Below are 20,147 nucleotides of genomic sequence, written 5' to 3'. Positions count from 1 at the left end.
AATTTATCTCATTCTACAAAGTAAGGTTGCCCTCTTTCACCTGCTTTATTTGCTTTAGTGATTGAACCCTTAGCTCAGGCGGTTCGACAAGGTTTAGGTATTAGGAGAATTAGAGTGAAGGAAAATGAATATAAAATTAATCTATTTGCAGATTATGTTTTGATATACTTAACTAATCCAAAGGTTTCATTAAAGTCATTACAGGATTTATTTAATAAATATGGTAAATTATAGGGATATAAGGTTTTTACAAGAGAGGATACAAATAACCTCCCAAGGATGTTGGGAAACATAGAGACTAATGCAAGGGAGGAACTGAAAGAAATCAGTATCTCTAAGGACATGGTCTTGGGGAAATTGATGGGATTGAAGGCAGATAAATCCCAAGGGCCTGATAATCTACATCCTAGGGTACTTAAGGAAGTGGCCATTCAGATAGCAGATGCTTTAAGAATTATTTTCCAGAACTTGATAGACTCAGGATCAGTACCCATGGATTGGAGGGTAGCTAATGTTACCCCACTATTTAAAAAGGGGGGGTAGAGAAAAAGTGGTGAATTATAGACCTTACATCAGTAGTGGGCAAAATGATGGAATCCATTATTAAGGATGTAATAGCAGAGCATATGACTAGCAGAGAAGGGATCGGACGGAGTCAACATGGATTTACAAAAAGTAAATCATCCTTGACAAATCTAGTGGAATTCTTTGAGATGGTGACAGGTAAAATAGATGGGGGAGAGCCAGTGGATGTAGTGTACCTGGACTTCCAAAAGGCCTTTGATAAGGTCCCGCATAAACGACTGGCTTTTTATTGGGGGAAAAGTATTGATGTGGATTGAGAACTGGCTGGCAGGTAGAAGACAGAGAGTTGGGATAAATGGCTCGTTTTCTGAGTGGCAGGTGGTGACCAGTGGGGTGCCACAGAGATCTGTACTGGGACCCCAGCTGTTCATAATTTACATTAATGATCTGGATGAGGGGATTGGATGTAATATCCCCAAATTTGCAGATGACACTAAGCTAGGAGGGGTTGTGTGCATGGAAGAGGGGGTCAGGAAGCTCCAATGTGATTTGGATAAATTGAGGGACTGGGTAGATACATAGCAAATGCACTACAATGTTGATAAATGTGAGGTTATCAACTTTGGTAATACAAACCAGAGGGCAGATTACTATTTGAATGGCAACAGATTAAGAGATGGGGAAGTGCAGAGAGACCTAGGGGTACTTGTACACCAGTCTCTGGAGGCGAGCATGTAGGTACAGCAAGCGGTTAAAAAGGCAAATGGTATGTTGGCCTTCATATCAAGAGGGTTTGAGTATAGGAACGAGGATATCTTACTGCAGCTGTACAGGGCCTTGGTGAGACCACACCTGGAGTATTGTGTGCAGTTTTGGTCACCTTATCTAAGGAAGGATGTTCTTGCAATGGAGGGAGTGCAGAGGCAATTCACCAGGCTGATACCTGGAATGGCAGGAATGACTTATGAGGAAAGATTGCACAAATTGGGATTGTACTCGCTGGAGTTTAGAAGATTGAGAGGGGATCTCATAGAGACCTATAAAATTCTGGCAGGACTGGACAGAATGGATGCAGATGGGATGTTTCCAATGATGGGAAAATCCAGAACCCGGGGCCATGGTTTGAGGTTAATAGGCAAACCATTTAGGACTGAGATGAGGAGGAATTTCTTTACCCAGAGGGTGGTGAATCTGTGGAATTCATTGCCACAGAGGGCAGTAGAGGCAGGTTCATTAAATATATTTAAGAAGGAATTAGATATATTTCTTCAGTATAAGGGTATTAAAGGTTACAGAGAGAAGGCGGGGATGGGGTACTGAACTTTAAGATCAGCCATGATCTCGTTGAATGGCGGAGCAGGCTTGAAGGGTCGAATGACCTACTCCTGCTCCTATCTTCTATGTTTCTATGTAATTGGGAAAAGAGTGAGATTTTACAATAGCAGAGGAAATTATAAAGATTGTAGACAAATTACTAAATTAAGATGGTCAAATAAAATTAAAAATTTAGGTGTAGTTGTAAATAAAAATTATCATGATTTGTTTAATTCAAATTATGTACCTTTATTAAATAAGATTAAAATTGATTTAGATAAATGGAAAGATTTACCATTGATGTTAATTGGAAGAGTGAATTGTATAAAGGTGAATATTTAACCTAACCTGAACCTTCTGAACTAACGTCCCATGTGGATTTTGTTAAAGGCCTTACTAAAATCCATGTAGACAACATCCACAGCCTTTCCTTTATCTACTTTTTGAAAGCCTCCTCAAAAAAAACTATAAGATTTGATAAACACGACCTAGCATCCACAAAGCCATGCTGACTGTCCTTAATCAGCCCTTGGCTGTCCAAATACTTGTATACCCAATCTCTCAGAATGCCCTCCAATAATTTACCCAATACTGATATTAGGCTCACCAGCCTGTAAATTCCTGATTTAATTTTGGAGCCTTTTTTAAACAATGGAACAACATGAAGTACCCTCCAATCCTCTGGCACCTCACCCGTGGATAAAGATGTTATAAATACTTCTAACAGGGCCCCTGAAATTTCTATACTAGCCTCCCTCAATGTCGGAGGGAATATCATGGCAATCCCAGGAGATTTATATACTTTGATTCACTGTAAGACAACAAGCATCTCCTCTTTCTATGTTCTGTGCCACTACTGCTTATTTCCCTTCTTTCCTTATCCACTATGACAGATTTTTAACTCAGTTTCTCTTTCCCGCACTAATCCAAATATCAGTTAATTCCAGTAATATCTGGAAGTACATTGATTTTTTAAAAATAAAACGTTTAGCAATTGATTGCTGACTGGTCTCTTGGAGACAGCACTGCGAACTTCACTGCTCTTTATGTGATGAATTTATTTTTAATCACAATTCTAGATGGTTAATCCTTTAATCCTCATTCTAATTCTACCTGACAAGGCATAGGTAAAGCCAGCTTTGGAATAATGTGTGCAGTTCTTGTCACCTTGCTTTTGGAAGGGTGCAAAAAAGATTCACAGGGTTGTTTCTGGTACTGAAGTACTTCAGTTCTAAGGAGAAGATGAGATTTTCTTCCCTGGGGAATAGGAGCCTGAGTGGTAACCTTTACAACATTGGGAGCAGTTACATTCCTTTCCCCATGGTCGGAGAGTCTAAAACTGAAGAGCATAGATCTAAAGTGAAGGGGGGTGGGGGAGAATGGAAAAGATGTAAAAGGAATTCTGGGGAGGGGGCAACATTTTCCCCACAGAGAGCTAGACTAGTTTCTAAGCTTTAATCACTGGAGTCTGTAGTTGCCATTTTTCAACATGAGGACCAGAGATGTTCCAATGAAAGTCAAAGAAGCCATTATGAGGCTGAGAAACAAGAATAAAAGAATGAGACATCGCCCGAACCTTAGATGACCAAAATCAACTATTTGAAACATCATGAAGAGGAAGGAGCGTACTGTTGATCTCAGTAACTGCGTAGGGCCTGCTAGGCCTAGGCAGATCTCCACTGCTGATGGCAGAAAAATTCTCATCATAGTGAAAACAAATCCCCTAACACCTGTCTGACAGCTCAGGAACACACATCAGGAGGCAGGTGTGGACGTGTCAATGACTACTGTCTGCAGAGGACTTCATGAACAGAAATACAGAGGCTACACTGCAAGATGCAACCCACCAGTTACCCACAGAATGGATGGCCAGGTTACAGTTTGCCAACAAGTATTTCAAAGAGCCTGCAGAATTCTGGGAAAAGGTATTGTGGACAGATGAGATGAAGATTAAGAGTGATCACAAGAACAAAGTATGGAGGTGTCAAGGAACTGCCCAAAATACCACCTAATCTGTGAAACATGGTGATGGGGATCTAATGGCCTGGGCATGTACGGCTGCCACAGGTAATGGCACATTTATCTTCATTGATGATGTAACTGCTGATGGCAAAGTGAATTCTCTCATGTATGAAAGTTTGAGCAAATGCCTTCAAACTCATTGGATGGTGCTTCATCCTACATCAAGACAATGATCCCAAAGCCACAAAGGAGTTTTTCAAAGCGAAAAACTGGAAAATAACATTGAATGGCCAAGTGAGTCACCCGATCTAAATCCAATTAAGCATGCCTTCCATATGTTGAAGAGAAAACATAAGGGGACAAGCCCCCAAAACAATCAGTTGCTAAAGATGGCTGCATTAGTGGCCTGGCAGAGTATCATCAGAGAAGATACTCAACACCTGGTGATGTCTATAAATCACAGACTTCAAGCAGTCATTGCATGCAAGGAATATGCAGTAAAGTATTAAACATGACTGCTTTAATATACACACTGTTGCTATGTCCCAAAGTTTATGGTGCCCTAAAATGAGGAGCCTATGTTTAAAAAAGTGCTGCAATTTCTAAATGGTCAAATAAAAAGGTATACAAATACCATTGAATAAAATCTGGAATGTGCACTTAAATCACATGTGAAGTGTTTGATTACAAATTTAATACTGTAGAACACAGAGGCAAATAATGTCTTTGTCCCAAACATTATGGAGGGCACTGTATATGAAATGCGCTGTCGGAGGAAGTGATAGAGACAGGTAAAATTATGACATTTAAAATAATTTCGAGGTGAGCTCAAAGCCTTCCATGCTCAATTTGACCACCAGAACAAGGAAGGACCTTCTGAATCAGGAAGAACCACTGCGCGCTCCCAAGATCCCTGATGATCCTGTACTGTCAGGATCCTAAGAAAACATGCTGGCTGCCTTCAGGAGAGTGAAGGAAAGCATCTGGTCTGGCTGAGTGCCATTAACCTATATTGACCAACTGGCCAATGTTTTTATGGGATATCTGAAACACTTCACTCCAACAGGGCATGATGTTCAGCTGTTTAAACAGTGCCTAAGAAGAGTGTGGTAACCTGCTTAAATTACTATAGACCAGATCGACTTTAGAGAAGAACCACGTGCCGTGGAGGTTGGCCGCGAAGTCCTGGATATGGGGGATCGGGTACCTGTCTAGAGTCGTGGCATCGTTTAATTGCCTGTAGTCTCTGCATGCCCTCCAACCACCAGATGATTTTGGGACAATGTGCAGAGGCGACCGCCAGATGATGCCCACCTGTTTTAGTTTCTCCGGTGGCAGCCGTCTAGCTTTGGGGTGTAACAGGGGGCCTTGTGTGGAGATGGGTGGAAAACTCTGTGTCAGGGGAAAGTGACATCAAAACATGGCTCCAGGATGGTGGGAAACTCACTGAGGATCTCGGCGTACTCGTCTGTGTCGGCGGCTACTGTGTCAATTCTGGATCTGTCGTCGTCCGCTGTGCCCAGTCACACTGAGTGAAAAGTGTGAGCATTGAGCAGCCTCCTGCTCCTTGCGTCCACCAACAGGCCATGAGCCCTCAGGAAGTCGGTCCCCAACAGCATGGTGCCTACCGAGGCCATGACGAACCTCCATGTGAACTTTCGATCTGTCTCTGCGCCCTACGGGTGCCATAGGTCTTGATTGCGGAGCCGTTGGCAGCCCACAGGGTTGGACTGTGGGTCCAGGTTTGAGTCTACAATGCTGTTGGGAGGAGGGCGTTCAGCTCGGCCCCTGTGTCCACCAGGAACCGGTGGCCCGTGGATTTGTCTGTGATGTAAAGGAGTGGCCTATCGTTGCAGCCATCAACGGCGGTTGGCGTGGCCGTTTCCCTGAAAATCACAGGGTTGGCAGCACTTGCGGGTTTTGCTCCCCAGCATTTGTGGCAAAAGCATCACGTTGACTGGATTTCCTCCGGCTTGTGCTTGGGGGAATCCTGCGGTCGACGGGGCCCGGGCTGAGGGCCGCCTCGTTTTCCTGCTTTGTGCACCAGAGGGCATTTGCCCGGGTTGCGGCCTTGCAGGGTTCAGAGAAGTCTTCTTTGGACAGATGTAGCTGGATATCTTCTGGCATCTGTTCAAGGAATATCTGGCGGAAGAGGAAACACGACTCATGATCCTCTGCCAGGGCCAGCATCTCATCCATGAGAGCTGAAGGGCTGTGGTCACCCAACCCGTCCAGTTGTAAGAGCCTGGAAGCACACTGCTGGGGAGTGAGCCCAAACTTCCCCAGGAGTAGGGTTTTGAGGACGGTGTACTTACCCACTGCTGGTGGTCAATGAATGATGTCATCCACCCTCCCTGCCGTGGCCTGATCCAGTGCATCCATGACATGGTAGAACTTTGTGGCGTCTGCTGAGATGTTGCGCAAATGAAATTGTGCCTCCACTTGCCTGAACCATGTTCATGGGCGATGGGGCCAGAAAGGGGGAAGCTTTAGGGCCACGGCGTTTACCTCGGCTGAGTCCATCGTTAACTGGGTCCAGATAGATGTCTGGGCCTGTCGGGGTCACCACTGTGGCGCTTGAAGCAGCTAAAGGGAAACACAGTCATCACCCCAATCGTTAACAACTGTTTATTCAAACTCAGCGCATGCCCCTTTAAGGGCAGCTCGGGCTCAGTTGCCACGCATGTGGTGACATCATAATCGCTGCCCAGGGCGTGCACTGGAAGGGAGGCTGGAGTCAGAGAGAAACCCCTGACGACGCCATTTCCCCATGGCTGCCCCGCTATCTCCCCATGGCTGCCCCGCCACGTGGCAATACAAGCAGGGCCAGTTCGCCATGAGGATCTGCGCTGCCACAATCCCCTCATTTCAGGACACCATAACGTTTGGTGTTTAACTGCTTCATTGATGCAGGTATAAGATAGCTAGGCTTGCTTCTATGTTTTTGATGACCTTTGGAGTCTTCTCTGCAAAAGAGTTTATAATTCCCTTTGACTTCATTGGCTATTTTAGAGCACACAAAACTAAAAGTTTTTATAGATATGTAAAGAGGCCGGTTCCATAGCTATATTTAAGAGAGAGTTAGATTTAGTACTTGTGACTAGGGGGAATCAGCGGGTATGGAGAGAGAGCTGGAACAGGGTACTGAGTGGATGATCAGCCATGATCAAAATGAATGACGGTGTAGGCTTGAAGGGACAAATGGCCTACTCTTACACCTATTTTCCATGTTTCTAAAGTGTTAGCAAGTGTGGAGGAGTAATGGAACTGCACAAGATCCAAAGCATACCACCTTAGCCATAATTTTGATCTTGCAGCGTATCCTTGGTATATCTACTTATGAAGTCTTCTGCAGACCGTAGTCATTGACGTATCTACACTTGCCTTGTGACGAATGTTTCTGATCTGGAATTTTTTTTCTTCATTAAGATGAGAATTCTTCAGTCATCAGCAGGGGAGGCCTTCCTTGGAATACCAGTCCCTTTGCAATTACTGAGCTCACCAGAATGCTCTTTCTTCTTAATGATGTTCCAAACAGTTGATTTTAGTGAACCTAAATTTTGGGCGATGTCTCTTACTGTTTTATTGTTGTTTGGTCTCAAAATGGCTTTTTAAAAAAATTTAGATGTACAACATGGTAACAGGTTATTTCTGGCCACGATCCCCTGCCTTAATTACACCCAATTAACCTACACCTCCAGTACATTTCAAACTTTGGGAGGAAACTACAGACATGGGGAGAACATACTGTTATGAGCCAAGAGGACCCTGAAACCCACCAGCTATAGAAATTCACCAAGACAAATGGTTACTTAAACAAAACTTGCTTTTAATTATCTTTAAACATGAAAACAGGATCAAACTCCTAACTTATTACTATTAACTTAACTGCCTTCTAATTCTAAGCGCATGTGTATGTAAGTTCAGAAAAGTTCTTTAATTCACAGTCCAATCTCACTTCTCACTCCTTCACTGGTTGCAGGCAATTCTTATACTGTGCACAGAATTTGGCATTTATGAATCTTCACTTGAAAGGTAAATGGTTACCACTCAGGAAGGTTTTGTTGGTTTTCAGAGAGACATTTGTTGTTCGTTGGACTCCCACAATTGATCCCTTTCGATCAGACACTTCAGTGTCTTGCCGAAGAAATTTTCCCATCAGTGTTTTCCAGATGATAACCTCTTTCTTTCAGGTCACTACAGAGTTTATTTTTGTTTCCTTTATTTCAAGTGAAACATTATGCAGCCAGTCCTCTCCTCTAGTATGGTCCATAAGGGCTTTGACCAGGCTGAACTAAGAACTCACAACCCGTCTTCAAAATGGGTTTTTTCCACAAGCTTGCCAGCTTGTCCTGTTCCAGTCCCAGCTGCTGCTGCTGAACTGTAAAACTGTAGAACTGAATTCTCTCTCTCTCTCTCTCTCTCTCTTCTCAGAGAAAACCACATGACCCTGTTAGAATAGCCAATGTGGCTCCGGTCCTAATCTTCCGAGTTCATTCATCTGTTGCTTTCCAAAACAATAATCCATTACTTTACAGCATGTCAAATTAACACCTACTTGTGAAGTCCTTATAGGCATTCTTAAAAGTTTGTGCAAAGGCACTCGGAGCTTGGACTGTCTGGCTTGAGTAGAGCTCTGGCATTTTAAATAAGATCTATTTTGAAGTGTTTGTATGTGACCTGCCACAATTTATCTCCTATAAAACATATCTATATACAATATAAAATATAACATAATCTGTCACGCAGCATGGGATTCAAACAGTGTTGCGCTAACCGCTATGGTGTGCTGCTTCTTTCATTTTCGTTGGCATAATTCTGGTCCTCATATTGAAAAATGGCAACTAAGGTTCCAAAGGGGATCAAAAGCTTAGAAGGAAGCAGAGTTCTCTTATACATGCATCAATGAAAGCAACTAAACATTCCTGGGTACTCATAAGCACCTGTGAAGCCAAATGTCCCAAACATTATGGTCCCCTCAAATGAGGGGACTATGTAAAAAAACTCTTGTAATTTCTACATGGTCAAACCAAAATATATACAAATAACTATGAATAAAATCTGGAATGTGCACTTTAATTACATGTGAATTGTTTGATTACAAATATAAAACTATGGAGCACAGGGGTAAATAAAGGAAATAAAGTGTATTTGTCCCAAACATTATGGAGGGCGCTGTAAATTGATGGAATTAAGGTAGGGAAAAACAATGGTTGTGAAAACCTTTAGAGTGACTTAACAAATTTGACTAAATTTCAATTTTCTCATGGAATTACTGTTTTTTTCCCAAGTGAAATACAGGCAAGAGAAACCTGAATGGAACTATGATATGTTTGCTAAATATTTTGCCTCAGGACTTCAGAGCTGAGTTGACACCCGAACCTGATGTTTTCTTCATCTCATTGTGAGGCATTAGAGACTTTCTCACTGTCAAACCAATTATTTCCGAACAATTGATTAGTTAACTGGATGCACCATTGAACGAACTAGTGTGCTTCATGTTTAAAGTTTAAGACTGTTACATCTAAATGCAACAACAGAAGACAAATTAAAAGGGTTAAATTTTAACTCTAAATTTATTAATGATTATTAACAATGTAATGTTTTAACACAATTAACCCCGCTATAAGTATCTATAGCAAATATACAGATATCACATATTTATAAACAGCATCTATGTGAAAATACCCAGACCATTATAGTCTGTGCCTAATACTCAAAAAGGAAAAATCCACAAAAAACCCAGGTCAGTCAGACAAGTAAATCAGTCTGAAAACACAGTACACAGAATTAAATCTCAATGTTCAATGTCCAAATTCAATTCTCTAACTGATAACAAAAGGACGTGTATTGAACGTTGGAGAGAGAAATGGCTGTTGTTGCATTGCATTAAGCTTACAAATCCTCACTTATGAACTTATGAGGCTCGTGCATTTCACATAGCTCTTTAGCTGCCCTCTGCAATTGCAGTTCGGCCACTCTCTGCTTCACAGTTGGATTCCTCCTTTCGTCTCAAAAGTTCCAAGCAATTGGCTAGTCAGCACTCAGCTGTACCACAAAGTTGCACAGAGCTCTTACCAGAAATCCATCCTTTATAATGATAGTCCACAGTCCAAAAGGTCAGTCCATAGTCCATAGAAAGATGACATGATATCTTGTTCACATGATATTCACAGGGTTTATTATTTTTATGCTCCACACTAACAAGTTTCTTTATCATTGAACTAATCCATTTGCTGCTTGGAATTTTTTATTGTTTCAAAGTTAACTGAACTGAACTTAAATTTTACTTTTTCTTTTCCATAGCATGGTTTTTTTCGACTGCACAGTGAAGACTATTTTATTGAACCAATATATTTCCACCCACAAAATGGAGAAAAGGAACAGCCACATATTATTTACAAGAGGCAAGTTAGTCACCATTCTCACCAAAAGCACCATGAAGTCATCCCTGGCACCTCTGGAACCTGTGGAATACAAGGTAAGGTAACAGCTGACATACATAATTTCATGAGGTGGACAAAGGGCTCTAAGAACAGTGGAAAGTCATGCTTGTATCTAAGTAACAGATAGGAGTTGTTTCATGGAGGAAACAATGTGTGCAATCAAGGTTCAGACATTAATCTGATGGAATCATCCCTCTGTTTTTTCACCTGGATTGACCACTTTACTGGCTTCAATGGAAAAACCACATTCTTGATCTGATAATTGAGAGGTGATAAAAATATGCCCAGACATGTAATTTTACCATAATTCGTTGTAGAATATGTTTGGAATACTTAGTAGTTCCCGCAACATCTGTGGAGAGAGAGAAAGAGAGTTAACAATTCAGGTTGATATCTTTTGACCAGGAGTAAAACATGAAAGTCTGCAGAAGCTGTGATTGTAGTCAAAATATAGAAATGCTGGAGGAACTCAGCCAGTCTTGCAGAGTCCATAGGAAGTAAAGATATATTACTGACCTTTTGGGCCTTCCTATGTGTGAAAAAAGGCAGGCATCTGAGTTAAAGACTGGGGAAAGAAAGGTGGAAGAATGTGAGGGGAAGGATTGCAGGCCATCAGACAAAAGGATATGATAAGAGGAAAGATGATAATTGATTTTGGCTCTGTGAACGGAGACAGAGAAAAGGACCATGAAAAAGAGGAAAGGCGACGGGGGAAGAAGATGGTGGGGGTGGGGAAGGTAGGCGGTTCTAATGGAAAGTGGAGAAGTTGACGTTAATGCGATTCGGTTGGAGAGTGCCCAGATGAAAAATGCGGTCTATTTCCTCCAATTTGCAGTGGTCTCAGTCTGGCATTACATGAAGCCATGAATAGACATATTAGCAAGGGAATGGGATGGGGAATTGAAATAGGTGGCCGCTGGGAGATCCCTGCTATTGCTGCAAACAGAGCTAAGGTGCTGAACGAAGCGAAGCTGTCTCAATTTATTGTCTCTTGAGGTAACCTGGCAGTGTTTGGGAACTTATTACACCATGAAATTTGAGCCATCCAATGGGGAAAAAGTGCAGTTAGAATAGCTTGTTTCTCATCACATTTGCTTCCACTATAGCTCAAAAGTTATATCAGGCTAATTTGATTGCATGCATGTGTTTCTGCTAAATTTCAGAGCCAATAGGGCATTATTGCATTTATGTTTCACAACTTCCATAAAATTGAACAGCAATTTTTTTTCAAAGAAATTAAACAGATAAAAAACCTTTCTGTACTCAAGAATTTAGAGGCCAAAAATAAGCCAGGTTGAAGGACTCTTCCTAGTCATAGCTGGAGGCTGTGTCTGTTTGTCGAGATCTATTCTGCATACAAATTGGTATCTGATGCATTAAAATTGTTCCTAGTTTAAAGCCCTGCACCATCGCTCCAGGGGTAGCAGTGAAAAGAAGCAGACTTTGAGGTAATTAACGTAAATTACATCCATCACTTTAGCTTACCAAATCTCTGCTCAGTGTTTCTTACTCCAACAACATCCCTCATTGCCCTTACCTTTGCAGCTTATGTTTGGTTCCATACTGCTTGGTGCACAACAGAATAAAAAGTCAAAAGTAGTTCTGGAAAGCAAGAAACAAGATTATTGAATTTGAGCACCAAATTAAACAGGACATTCCTCCTAAATTCTTCCACGATCTACACAGAGGTTGTCAATGCATACAGAAGACTTGGTAAATATGAGAAATTAAATTAGGCCTTGTATTAAATTGCTTCTATATAAAACAGCAGTAGTACACCTATCTTTTTCTTTCATAAACTGTGCATTCACACTCAAACTGTTGCATTTTCTGCATGAAAATCAAAGACAGTTCAGATGTTGGAAATGTGACATAAATCAGAAAATCCTGCAAAATCTCAGCAGATCACACAGCATGTTTCAGGTTGGAAATGTTCGCTGTTTCTCTCCACAGATGCTGCCTGATTGGCTCAGTTTTTCCCCCAGTATTTTCTATTTGCTTGTGGACTTGGCTCTTGTCTTTTCATAATAAAGGAGTAGAATTCTTTGATATGATCGGCAGGGTATGGTTGATTATTGAGGGATTTGTCATGAGATCCTATTTCTGGGGGAAGAAATCTCAAATGGATGTTGGTAATCAATGAAAAATTGGGAACATTTGTGGCCCTTCGCTTAAAGTTAATTTTACACAGTTTGGCTCGTGTATACTTTCAAAAAAACAAGGGTATAGAAATTATATGTCAATGTATTCAACACAGGTGCGTTGAAGTTACTTTGAACTATTTTTGAGCTTAGGGTAGGCCATTGCATTCAATTATGATAAGGATATATGATGTGTTTGTTAAAATATGGCAACCTTATTTGAATCATACTGGCTCAAGGATATAATTAACTTCACCAAAAAGGTTTAAATAATATAGTTAGGTTAATAGTGTTGAATTCCTAAAGATCAAGATACGGACTAATTAATGAAAGCATGCTCAAACACTTCTTTTTGTGGACAATTTTTTTTAATGTTATAGTTTGAAGCAGGGATGTGGGGTGAGATTTAGACAGTCATGAGACTGTAATTTTAAATTCTATATATCTAATGTTCTATATGAGTCTTGGAAAAATTAAAATAAAATATTCAAATTATGATAATAATGTTGATGTAAATTTATTTTCATCGTGCACCAAAATTCTTACTTGCTGCAGCTGAACAGGTGTTACGTTAAATAATAATGACTGCAATAATGTACTGAATTGAATGTAAAAATGGCAATAAAATCCATAGATAGATTGATATGGTTCTCACACTGTAAAACATGTGAAGGGCCTTAAGAGGAGGTGAAGGAGGTTTACCAGAATAATATCAGGAATGAAGGAAGTTGGCTACAAGTTTTATGGAGAAACTGGGGTCATTTTCCTTTGACCAATTAAAGTATTGATATTTTTACAGCAGACAATGAAAATGGTAACTGAAGGTATGAGGACAAGGGAACACAAATTTAATACTCGGGCATTTTTGTACCTTGAGTGGCAATGGCCTTGAACTCATTGCCTGCTGGGGTGATGGAAGTGAAACTGATCAATAATTTAAAAAGAAAATTTGATTGGCTCTTGAGGGAAATAAAGTTGCAGGATTGAGGGGATAGAGTGGGAGGGGGAACTGGATTGCTAATAGGAAGTCCGTGTGCTGGAGATGATGTTCGTCCATGCTGTAATGATTCCGTAGGAACAGAACAACATCCAATGGCCATTTAACTTATTCATGAATAAACATTTATTGTATCATACATGTGGAATTCAGTAAATCAGTTTCACATTTTGTGCTAAATACAAAGGAAGATACTGCCAGTTTTGTTATACATATTACATTGAATTTTTCATCTGATATCTTTGTTCTATCAGTTCTTGACAGAGAATGTAACAACTTTTGTTGTTTTAGTATGTCTTCATAATGTTTAGACTGTAGATTAAAATGATTCATCTATTTGTGTACAGAAGGTTTACAGGAGTGGGTATGATAGGAAGGGAGATATAAAGTGCACAAAGAGGAGTGGGGGTGAGAATGGAAGATTCAGCTGCTACAATTCTTTTGGCTATTTCTACACAGACCAGTTGTCCTTGGCCTCATTTATTCCCAGGCTGAAGCCAAATATAAACGAGGAACAACATTTCAAATTTCACGGGTAGCCTTAAACTCAATGTCATGAACATCAACTTTTCCAATTTCAGATAGATCCCAACTAACTCCCCTTTCATCTTACCTATTCTATCTTTTTCTCTCAAAATCCCTTCTTCCCCTCACTTCCAGTGGTCACTTTCTCCATTTCTCTCTCCATCACTCCTACCTTGTTTTATCCAGTATCTTTTTCCCTCTTGGCTCCTCCTCAGCCCTCACTCCACCCATTTATATGTTTGCTACCTCACCTTCCTATCCTAGTGTTAGAACAGCACAATATGGTCCTTCAGCCCAGGATGTTGTGTTGATCTAAATAAGCCTGTTCCACATCAGTCTAACCCTTCCCTCCCTCAGAGCCCCAAATCCTCCACTTTCCTTCCAACCATGTGCTTCTCTACTGTTTTATGTATCTGCCTCCATCACCACCCTGGGCAATGTATTCCAGGCACCCACCATTCTCTTTTTTTTTAATTAAAAACACATTCCTTTGATGTCTCCCTTAAACTTTACTCATCCTGAACTGGTATTTGTCATTGCTGAACAAGGAAATAGGTGCTGGCTGTCCACCCTATCGATACATTTCATAATCTTAGACATCTCCAATAAGTCACCTCATCCTCCATTGCTTCAAAGAGAAAAAAGTATAGTTTGCTCAACTATTCTTAATAGGACATGTTCTCCAATTCAGGCAACATCCTGATAAATCTTCTGTGCACCTTCTCTAAAGTTTCCACAACTTGCCTATAATAAGGTGACTAGAACTGAATATAATATGCAAATTCTGGTCGAACCAGAGTTTTTATAGAGCTGCAACATCAATTTTTGGCTATTGAATTCAATCTCCTGTCTAATGAAGTGAGTGCTCCATATACCTTATGAACTATCCTACTGGCCTGTAGCCATGGATGTTGCCAGACTGAGATCCTCCAGCTTCTCATTGTTTGCTCAAGATTCCGGCATCTGCAGTTCTTGTGATTATACCTTAATTTTTTTGGTTCCGTGAGGCTATTTAGGGTTCATTATGGTGGTTGTCAGATATGTTTCAGATGCTGTTTGCAATTGTTACACACTTAGAGCATGCAGAGCTGGCAGCTAATTGTGGCCATTAGTGTACTACACCATATAAACATCGTCACTGCTCTTAATCTCACATGGCTGAACACAGTATTTAGCAGAAGGAAGAACACATCCTGGCCCACCAATTTGTGCTCAGCTACATTCAGCTTGGACACCAGTTGATACACGTTTACACGTTTTTGATCCCTTTTATAGTTCTTTCCAGTTTCAGCAGTTTGCAGGGAAGAGTGTTGCAGGTGCTGAATTACCTTTTCAATGACAAAGTCTTCTGCAAAGCAAATGCTCAGACATGTACATACTTGTCATCACAGTCACCTTGAAATTGAATGTATCTGGATGAGTAGTCATGCAATGCAGCAGAAATTGTTAAGGTGGTAGAAGAACGTTTGATAGCACACAGCAGTGGGAGTTATCAATCAAGAACATTCAGTGAACAAACCTCTGACATGAAATGTGCAATAGTATGCTTTGGTAAAGAGAAGGTTACTGAAATCTGCTAGATGCAACCTCAAATATAAAGGCCATGGGCAACAGTTACCAAAGAGTCCATGGATAAGAATGTATATGTAAGTTCAAAGTTCAGATATATTGTCAGAGTACATACATGACTCTAACGTTAGGATTCTTAAAGATAGGATCTATGAGCATTTGGAGCATGCCCAGATGGAATACAAGGTGCTTTTTTTCTCCAATTTACAGGTGGCCTCAGTCTGACAGTGCATGAGACCATGAACATGCATGTTGTTAAGGAAATGGGGTAGGGAATTAAAATGGGTGGCCAATGGGAGATCCCTGCTATTGTGACAGACAGAGATGAGGTGATCAACAAACGATCTCCCAGTCTGCATTCAGTTGCACCAATGTAAAGGAGACCACAACAGAAGCACTGGATGCAGTAGATGACCCCTGCAGATTCACAAGAGGCATTGCTTCACTTGTCAGGACTGTTTAGGGCCCTGAATAGTGCTGAGATGTGGAAGCAAGTGGAGCACCTCCTGTGGTGAAAGTGATAGGTGCCAAGGGAGCAATTAGTAGGAAGAAAGAAGTGTATGAGGGAGTCACGGAAGGAGCAGTCCCTGCAGAAGGTGGAGAGGGGAGGAACAGGGAAGATGTAGTAGGTGGTGGAAATGGCGGAGGATTATGTGGTGTGCTGAGGTAGCAGCGAGCAAGCACAAACTCAAAAGACTGTACAACAGGCTTTATTCCAATAAAAGTCTGAACACCAGTTCAAGCCTTGGTGGCTCCCCATGTGACTGGCTCAGGAGGGGCCGGCTCAGGTTTATATTCAGGTCGGTTGATTGACAGCCAGCCAGGTGGAGTCAGCCCCTTATGTGGTCTTCCTGCAAGTACAGAGATCACCGCTGCAGTAGGCTGGTGGTCGTATCACCACAGATGATATGTTGGATGAGGAGGCAGGTAGATAAGGAATGCTGTCCTTGTTACGCGTTGGGGATAGTGATGTGCGAGTAACAGAGATATGCTGGTGAGGGCAGAGTTGATGGTGGTAGAGGGAAAGCCTCGTCGTTTGAAAAAGGAGTTCACCTCTGACGATCTGACATTGAGAAGCAGGTGTAATAGCGACGGAGGAATTTAGAGAAAGGAATGGAATCCTTACAGGAACTCTGATCGCTCAGTGGTTAGAGCACTGGTCTTGTAAATCAGGGATTGCAAGTTTGTTCCTCACTGGGGCCTCATTTTGGTGAGGGGCACTGGACAAAGTGGCGACTCTGTCTTCTTTATGGTAGACAAAGTAAAAGACGGAGAATGTGGAATGAGTCAAAGGAGAAGTTATTGAGGGTGAAGACAAGTTCTTCAAGCCTTAGAAGAATGGTGGTCGAGGGGGACTAGCTGGATTTAAGTTTGTTGTCATGTGTATTGAAAATGCAATGATAAATGTTGTTTTACTTGCAGATCAGAAGATATCTCCTGCATAGTACAAGAGTACTAAGCGCAGAGTTACAAGGAAAGATCAATTGATGCAGAACAAAGGCAAAAAAATTAATAATTTTAGTGTTCATTCAACCATCTGATAATGGCAGGAAAGAAATGGACCTTGAATCTGGTGGTATGTAACCTCACACTTGTGTATCTTCTTACTGATGTGAGGGTAGTGAGACTCCAAATTAACAGGAGGTATATAGATGGGGTTGACAGAATGGAGGGCATTTTATACGATGGATAAAGCCACATTCACAACCCTCTGCAGTTTCCTACAACCTTGAGTATAGAGCAGTTCCCGTACTACACAGTGATGCACCCTGGCAGGATGTATCTGAGGATGTTGTTAAGAGATGCTGCTAGCATTATAAATTTTCTCAGCCATCTGAGGAAGCAGCATGGTTGGTGGTCTCTCTTGGGCATTTTAACATCTTGTCTAGTCCAGAACAATTCACTGAAGCCATTTATCCCTCAAAACCTACAGCTATATTCAGCTCAGTGCCATTCAGGTGGACTGGAGAGGGAGGTCCATTGCACTTCTTTAAGTCTATAAACAACTCTTTGGTCTTGCTGACATTGAGGGAGAGGTTGCTACTCAGCACCAAGTCACAATATCTGTTCTCCCTTTTGTTGTCATTAGAGATCCTACCTTGTGACCATGGCAAATCATTCGCAAAAAATGGATGGAGTTGGAGCTGTATTTGTCTACGCAATGGTGGGTGTGCAGGGAGCATCAAAGAGGATAAAATGACAGCTTTGTGGTGTTCCAATGCTGAGGATGATCGTGGAGGAGGTCCTGTCACTAATCCTCACCAACTGTGGCTTGCAGGATAGAAAACCATTGATCTGGTTGAAGAGAGAAGAGGGAGAGGGAGAGGGAGAGGGAGAGGGAGAGGGAGAGGGAGAGGGAGAGGGAGAGGGAGAGGGAGATGCTAAGACAAAGCATTGCTTGGGATTAGTTTGGTCCTGGAGCTGATAAACACTAGTCTGTTATGTGTCCCTGTTGTTCAGGTGTTCCAGGGCTAAGTGAAGGGCCAAGGAGATGGTGTCTACTCTGGACGTTGTACGTTTAACAATACTTTTGAAATCCATTTATTTCTGTGACTTACTAAAGTCATGCAAAGATAACATATGGAAATGAGCAACTGTTTCTGTGGTTCTCAAAGCTTCCTCAGGAAATGATATTCCAAGATCCTTGTGTGGTCAGTTATACACAAGTGAAAAATGCAGACCTCCAGCTCAATTCTGACTGTCAGTTCACATTAGCAAAACATTTGCTTTGCAAAGTGGCCTCATGACTTCCACTAGCCAGTAGGGAAGATTTGCACCCTATACACCAACAATAAACAGCTGCAGATTTGGTCCCACAATGGGGAAAAAAAGCATCCCTTCGGATTGGAAATACCAGCTCATTACAGGACCATTTCAATCACGATTATGTTCATCAGGTTCTAATTCCATTGGCAATAGCAGAATTTAGATATTCCATGTACACCCTATTAATTTTGAAGGATTCCAGCTTCTTCCATAAACAATACTTAAAAAGTTGTCACTCATCACAAAGGGTGGAACCAGAGAAGATCATGCATCAGGCAGTACCTGATTCATCATGTAAGCATAGCAGGAGCATTAACATGTCAGAACATTGAATACTCATACCATAATTTTTTTTGCCTAAAAGGAAGCTTGTAAGGTGCCTTCAATTTCAATAAGCTATCACATATAAATTAAATGGCATGTTTTGAAATGAAGAGCAACAAATTATTACAAGAATTTACTGTACTTCATTAAATAGCTGCACACACAATTTTTCCAACACAATTTATCACCTGAACTTACTTCACCCCTATTGCTGATATTCTGTAAAATGTTCTTTTGCACTATATTGCACAATAGCTACAATAAAGCAATTAAGTGACGTTGCAAGTCCATAATATTTTAAATGCATCACAAAACCAATGAGGGATAGTCAATTATATACATTTTAATTAACTAAATGTTGAATAATTTATAGTGTAAGAATGGAAGCAATTTGGAGAGAAAAAAAAGGAGCCTTTCATCATCCTTTTGTAATTAACCTTAGTTACCCACCTTAATCTCACTCATCTTGACTCACCCTGCAGTATCATCTCATTATTCATACTCTCAATTTCTCCCTGTTAGCTAACTATAAGGCCACAGACATCAGAGCCAAATTGGGCCATTTGGCCAATCAAGTCAGTCCCTCCATTCCATACTGGCTAATTTATTGTCCTTTTTAACCCCATTCTCCTGCTTTCTCCCTTTAACTCTTGGTTCCCTTGCTGATCAAGAATGTATGTACCTCCACCTTAAATATTCCCCATAACTTGGTCTCCACAGCTCTTCTTGGCAATTAATTCCACAAATTCACCACCGTCTTGATAAAGAAATTCCTATTCATTTCTGTTCTAAAGGATGTTTCTGTATTCTGAGGCTGTGGCCTCTTGACTCAGACTCCTATTCCATAGGAAACATCCTTTCCACATCCACTCTAACCAGGCCATTCAGAATTCAATATGTTTCAATGAGATTCCTTTCATTCTTCTAAACTCCAGTGAGTACAATTCCAGTGCCTTCAACTTTTCCCCACATAAAAATCCATACACACCAAATCTCATCCTTGCAAACCTTCTCTGGATCTCTCCAATGCCCACACATTCTTCCTTAGATATGGAACCCAAAACTGCTCACAATATTTCAAGTGTGATCTAAACAATGCTTACAAACCTTCAATATCACATTCCTGTTTTGAGATTCTATTCCTCTTAAAATAAACACTAGCATTTCATTTTCCTTCCTTACCATTTCATCTATATGCAAGTTGAACTTCGGTGAGTATTGTACGAGAACTTCCAAGTCCTCCTGCACCTCTGAACTTGTTGCCAGTTTAGAAAATTGTCCACTTTACAACTCTGCAGTTGACACAATACTCCAATGAGTATTTTCATCCCTTTTCTCTTCACCACTCCCTCATCCACTCATCCCTTTTGCCACCCCCTCCCCCACCGCCGGCTCCCTGATAATTATCCCTGTGACCATAAGAAGTGTAACACTGCCACCTACATCAACTCCCTCACCACCATTCATGGCCCCAAACAATCCTTCCAAATGAAGCAACACTTCATCTGTGAATCTGCAGGGGTCATTTACTGCATCCACTACTTCCCATGTGGTCTCCAGTACATCAGGGACACTGGA

General features: G+C 41.2%; 1 protein-coding gene across 2 annotated transcripts in view; it reads left to right on the top strand.

Moving 5' to 3' along the window:
- The window catches only part of adamts12 (ADAM metallopeptidase with thrombospondin type 1 motif, 12), a 727,938-nt gene that overhangs the window by 116,927 nt on the left and 590,864 nt on the right, over positions 1-20,147 (top strand). For both annotated transcript variants that reach the window (XM_069924031.1, XM_069924030.1), the window contains exon 3: positions 10,108-10,282. In XM_069924031.1, coding sequence (XP_069780132.1) covers positions 10,108-10,282 — 175 coding nt within the window. The remainder of the gene's footprint in view (positions 1-10,107; positions 10,283-20,147) is intronic.

The sequence above is a fragment of the Narcine bancroftii genome, chromosome 3 (assembly GCF_036971445.1).
Source record: "Narcine bancroftii isolate sNarBan1 chromosome 3, sNarBan1.hap1, whole genome shotgun sequence".
NCBI lineage: Eukaryota > Metazoa > Chordata > Chondrichthyes > Torpediniformes > Narcinidae > Narcine > Narcine bancroftii.
This window is presented reverse-complemented; position numbering and strand designations above follow the sequence as displayed.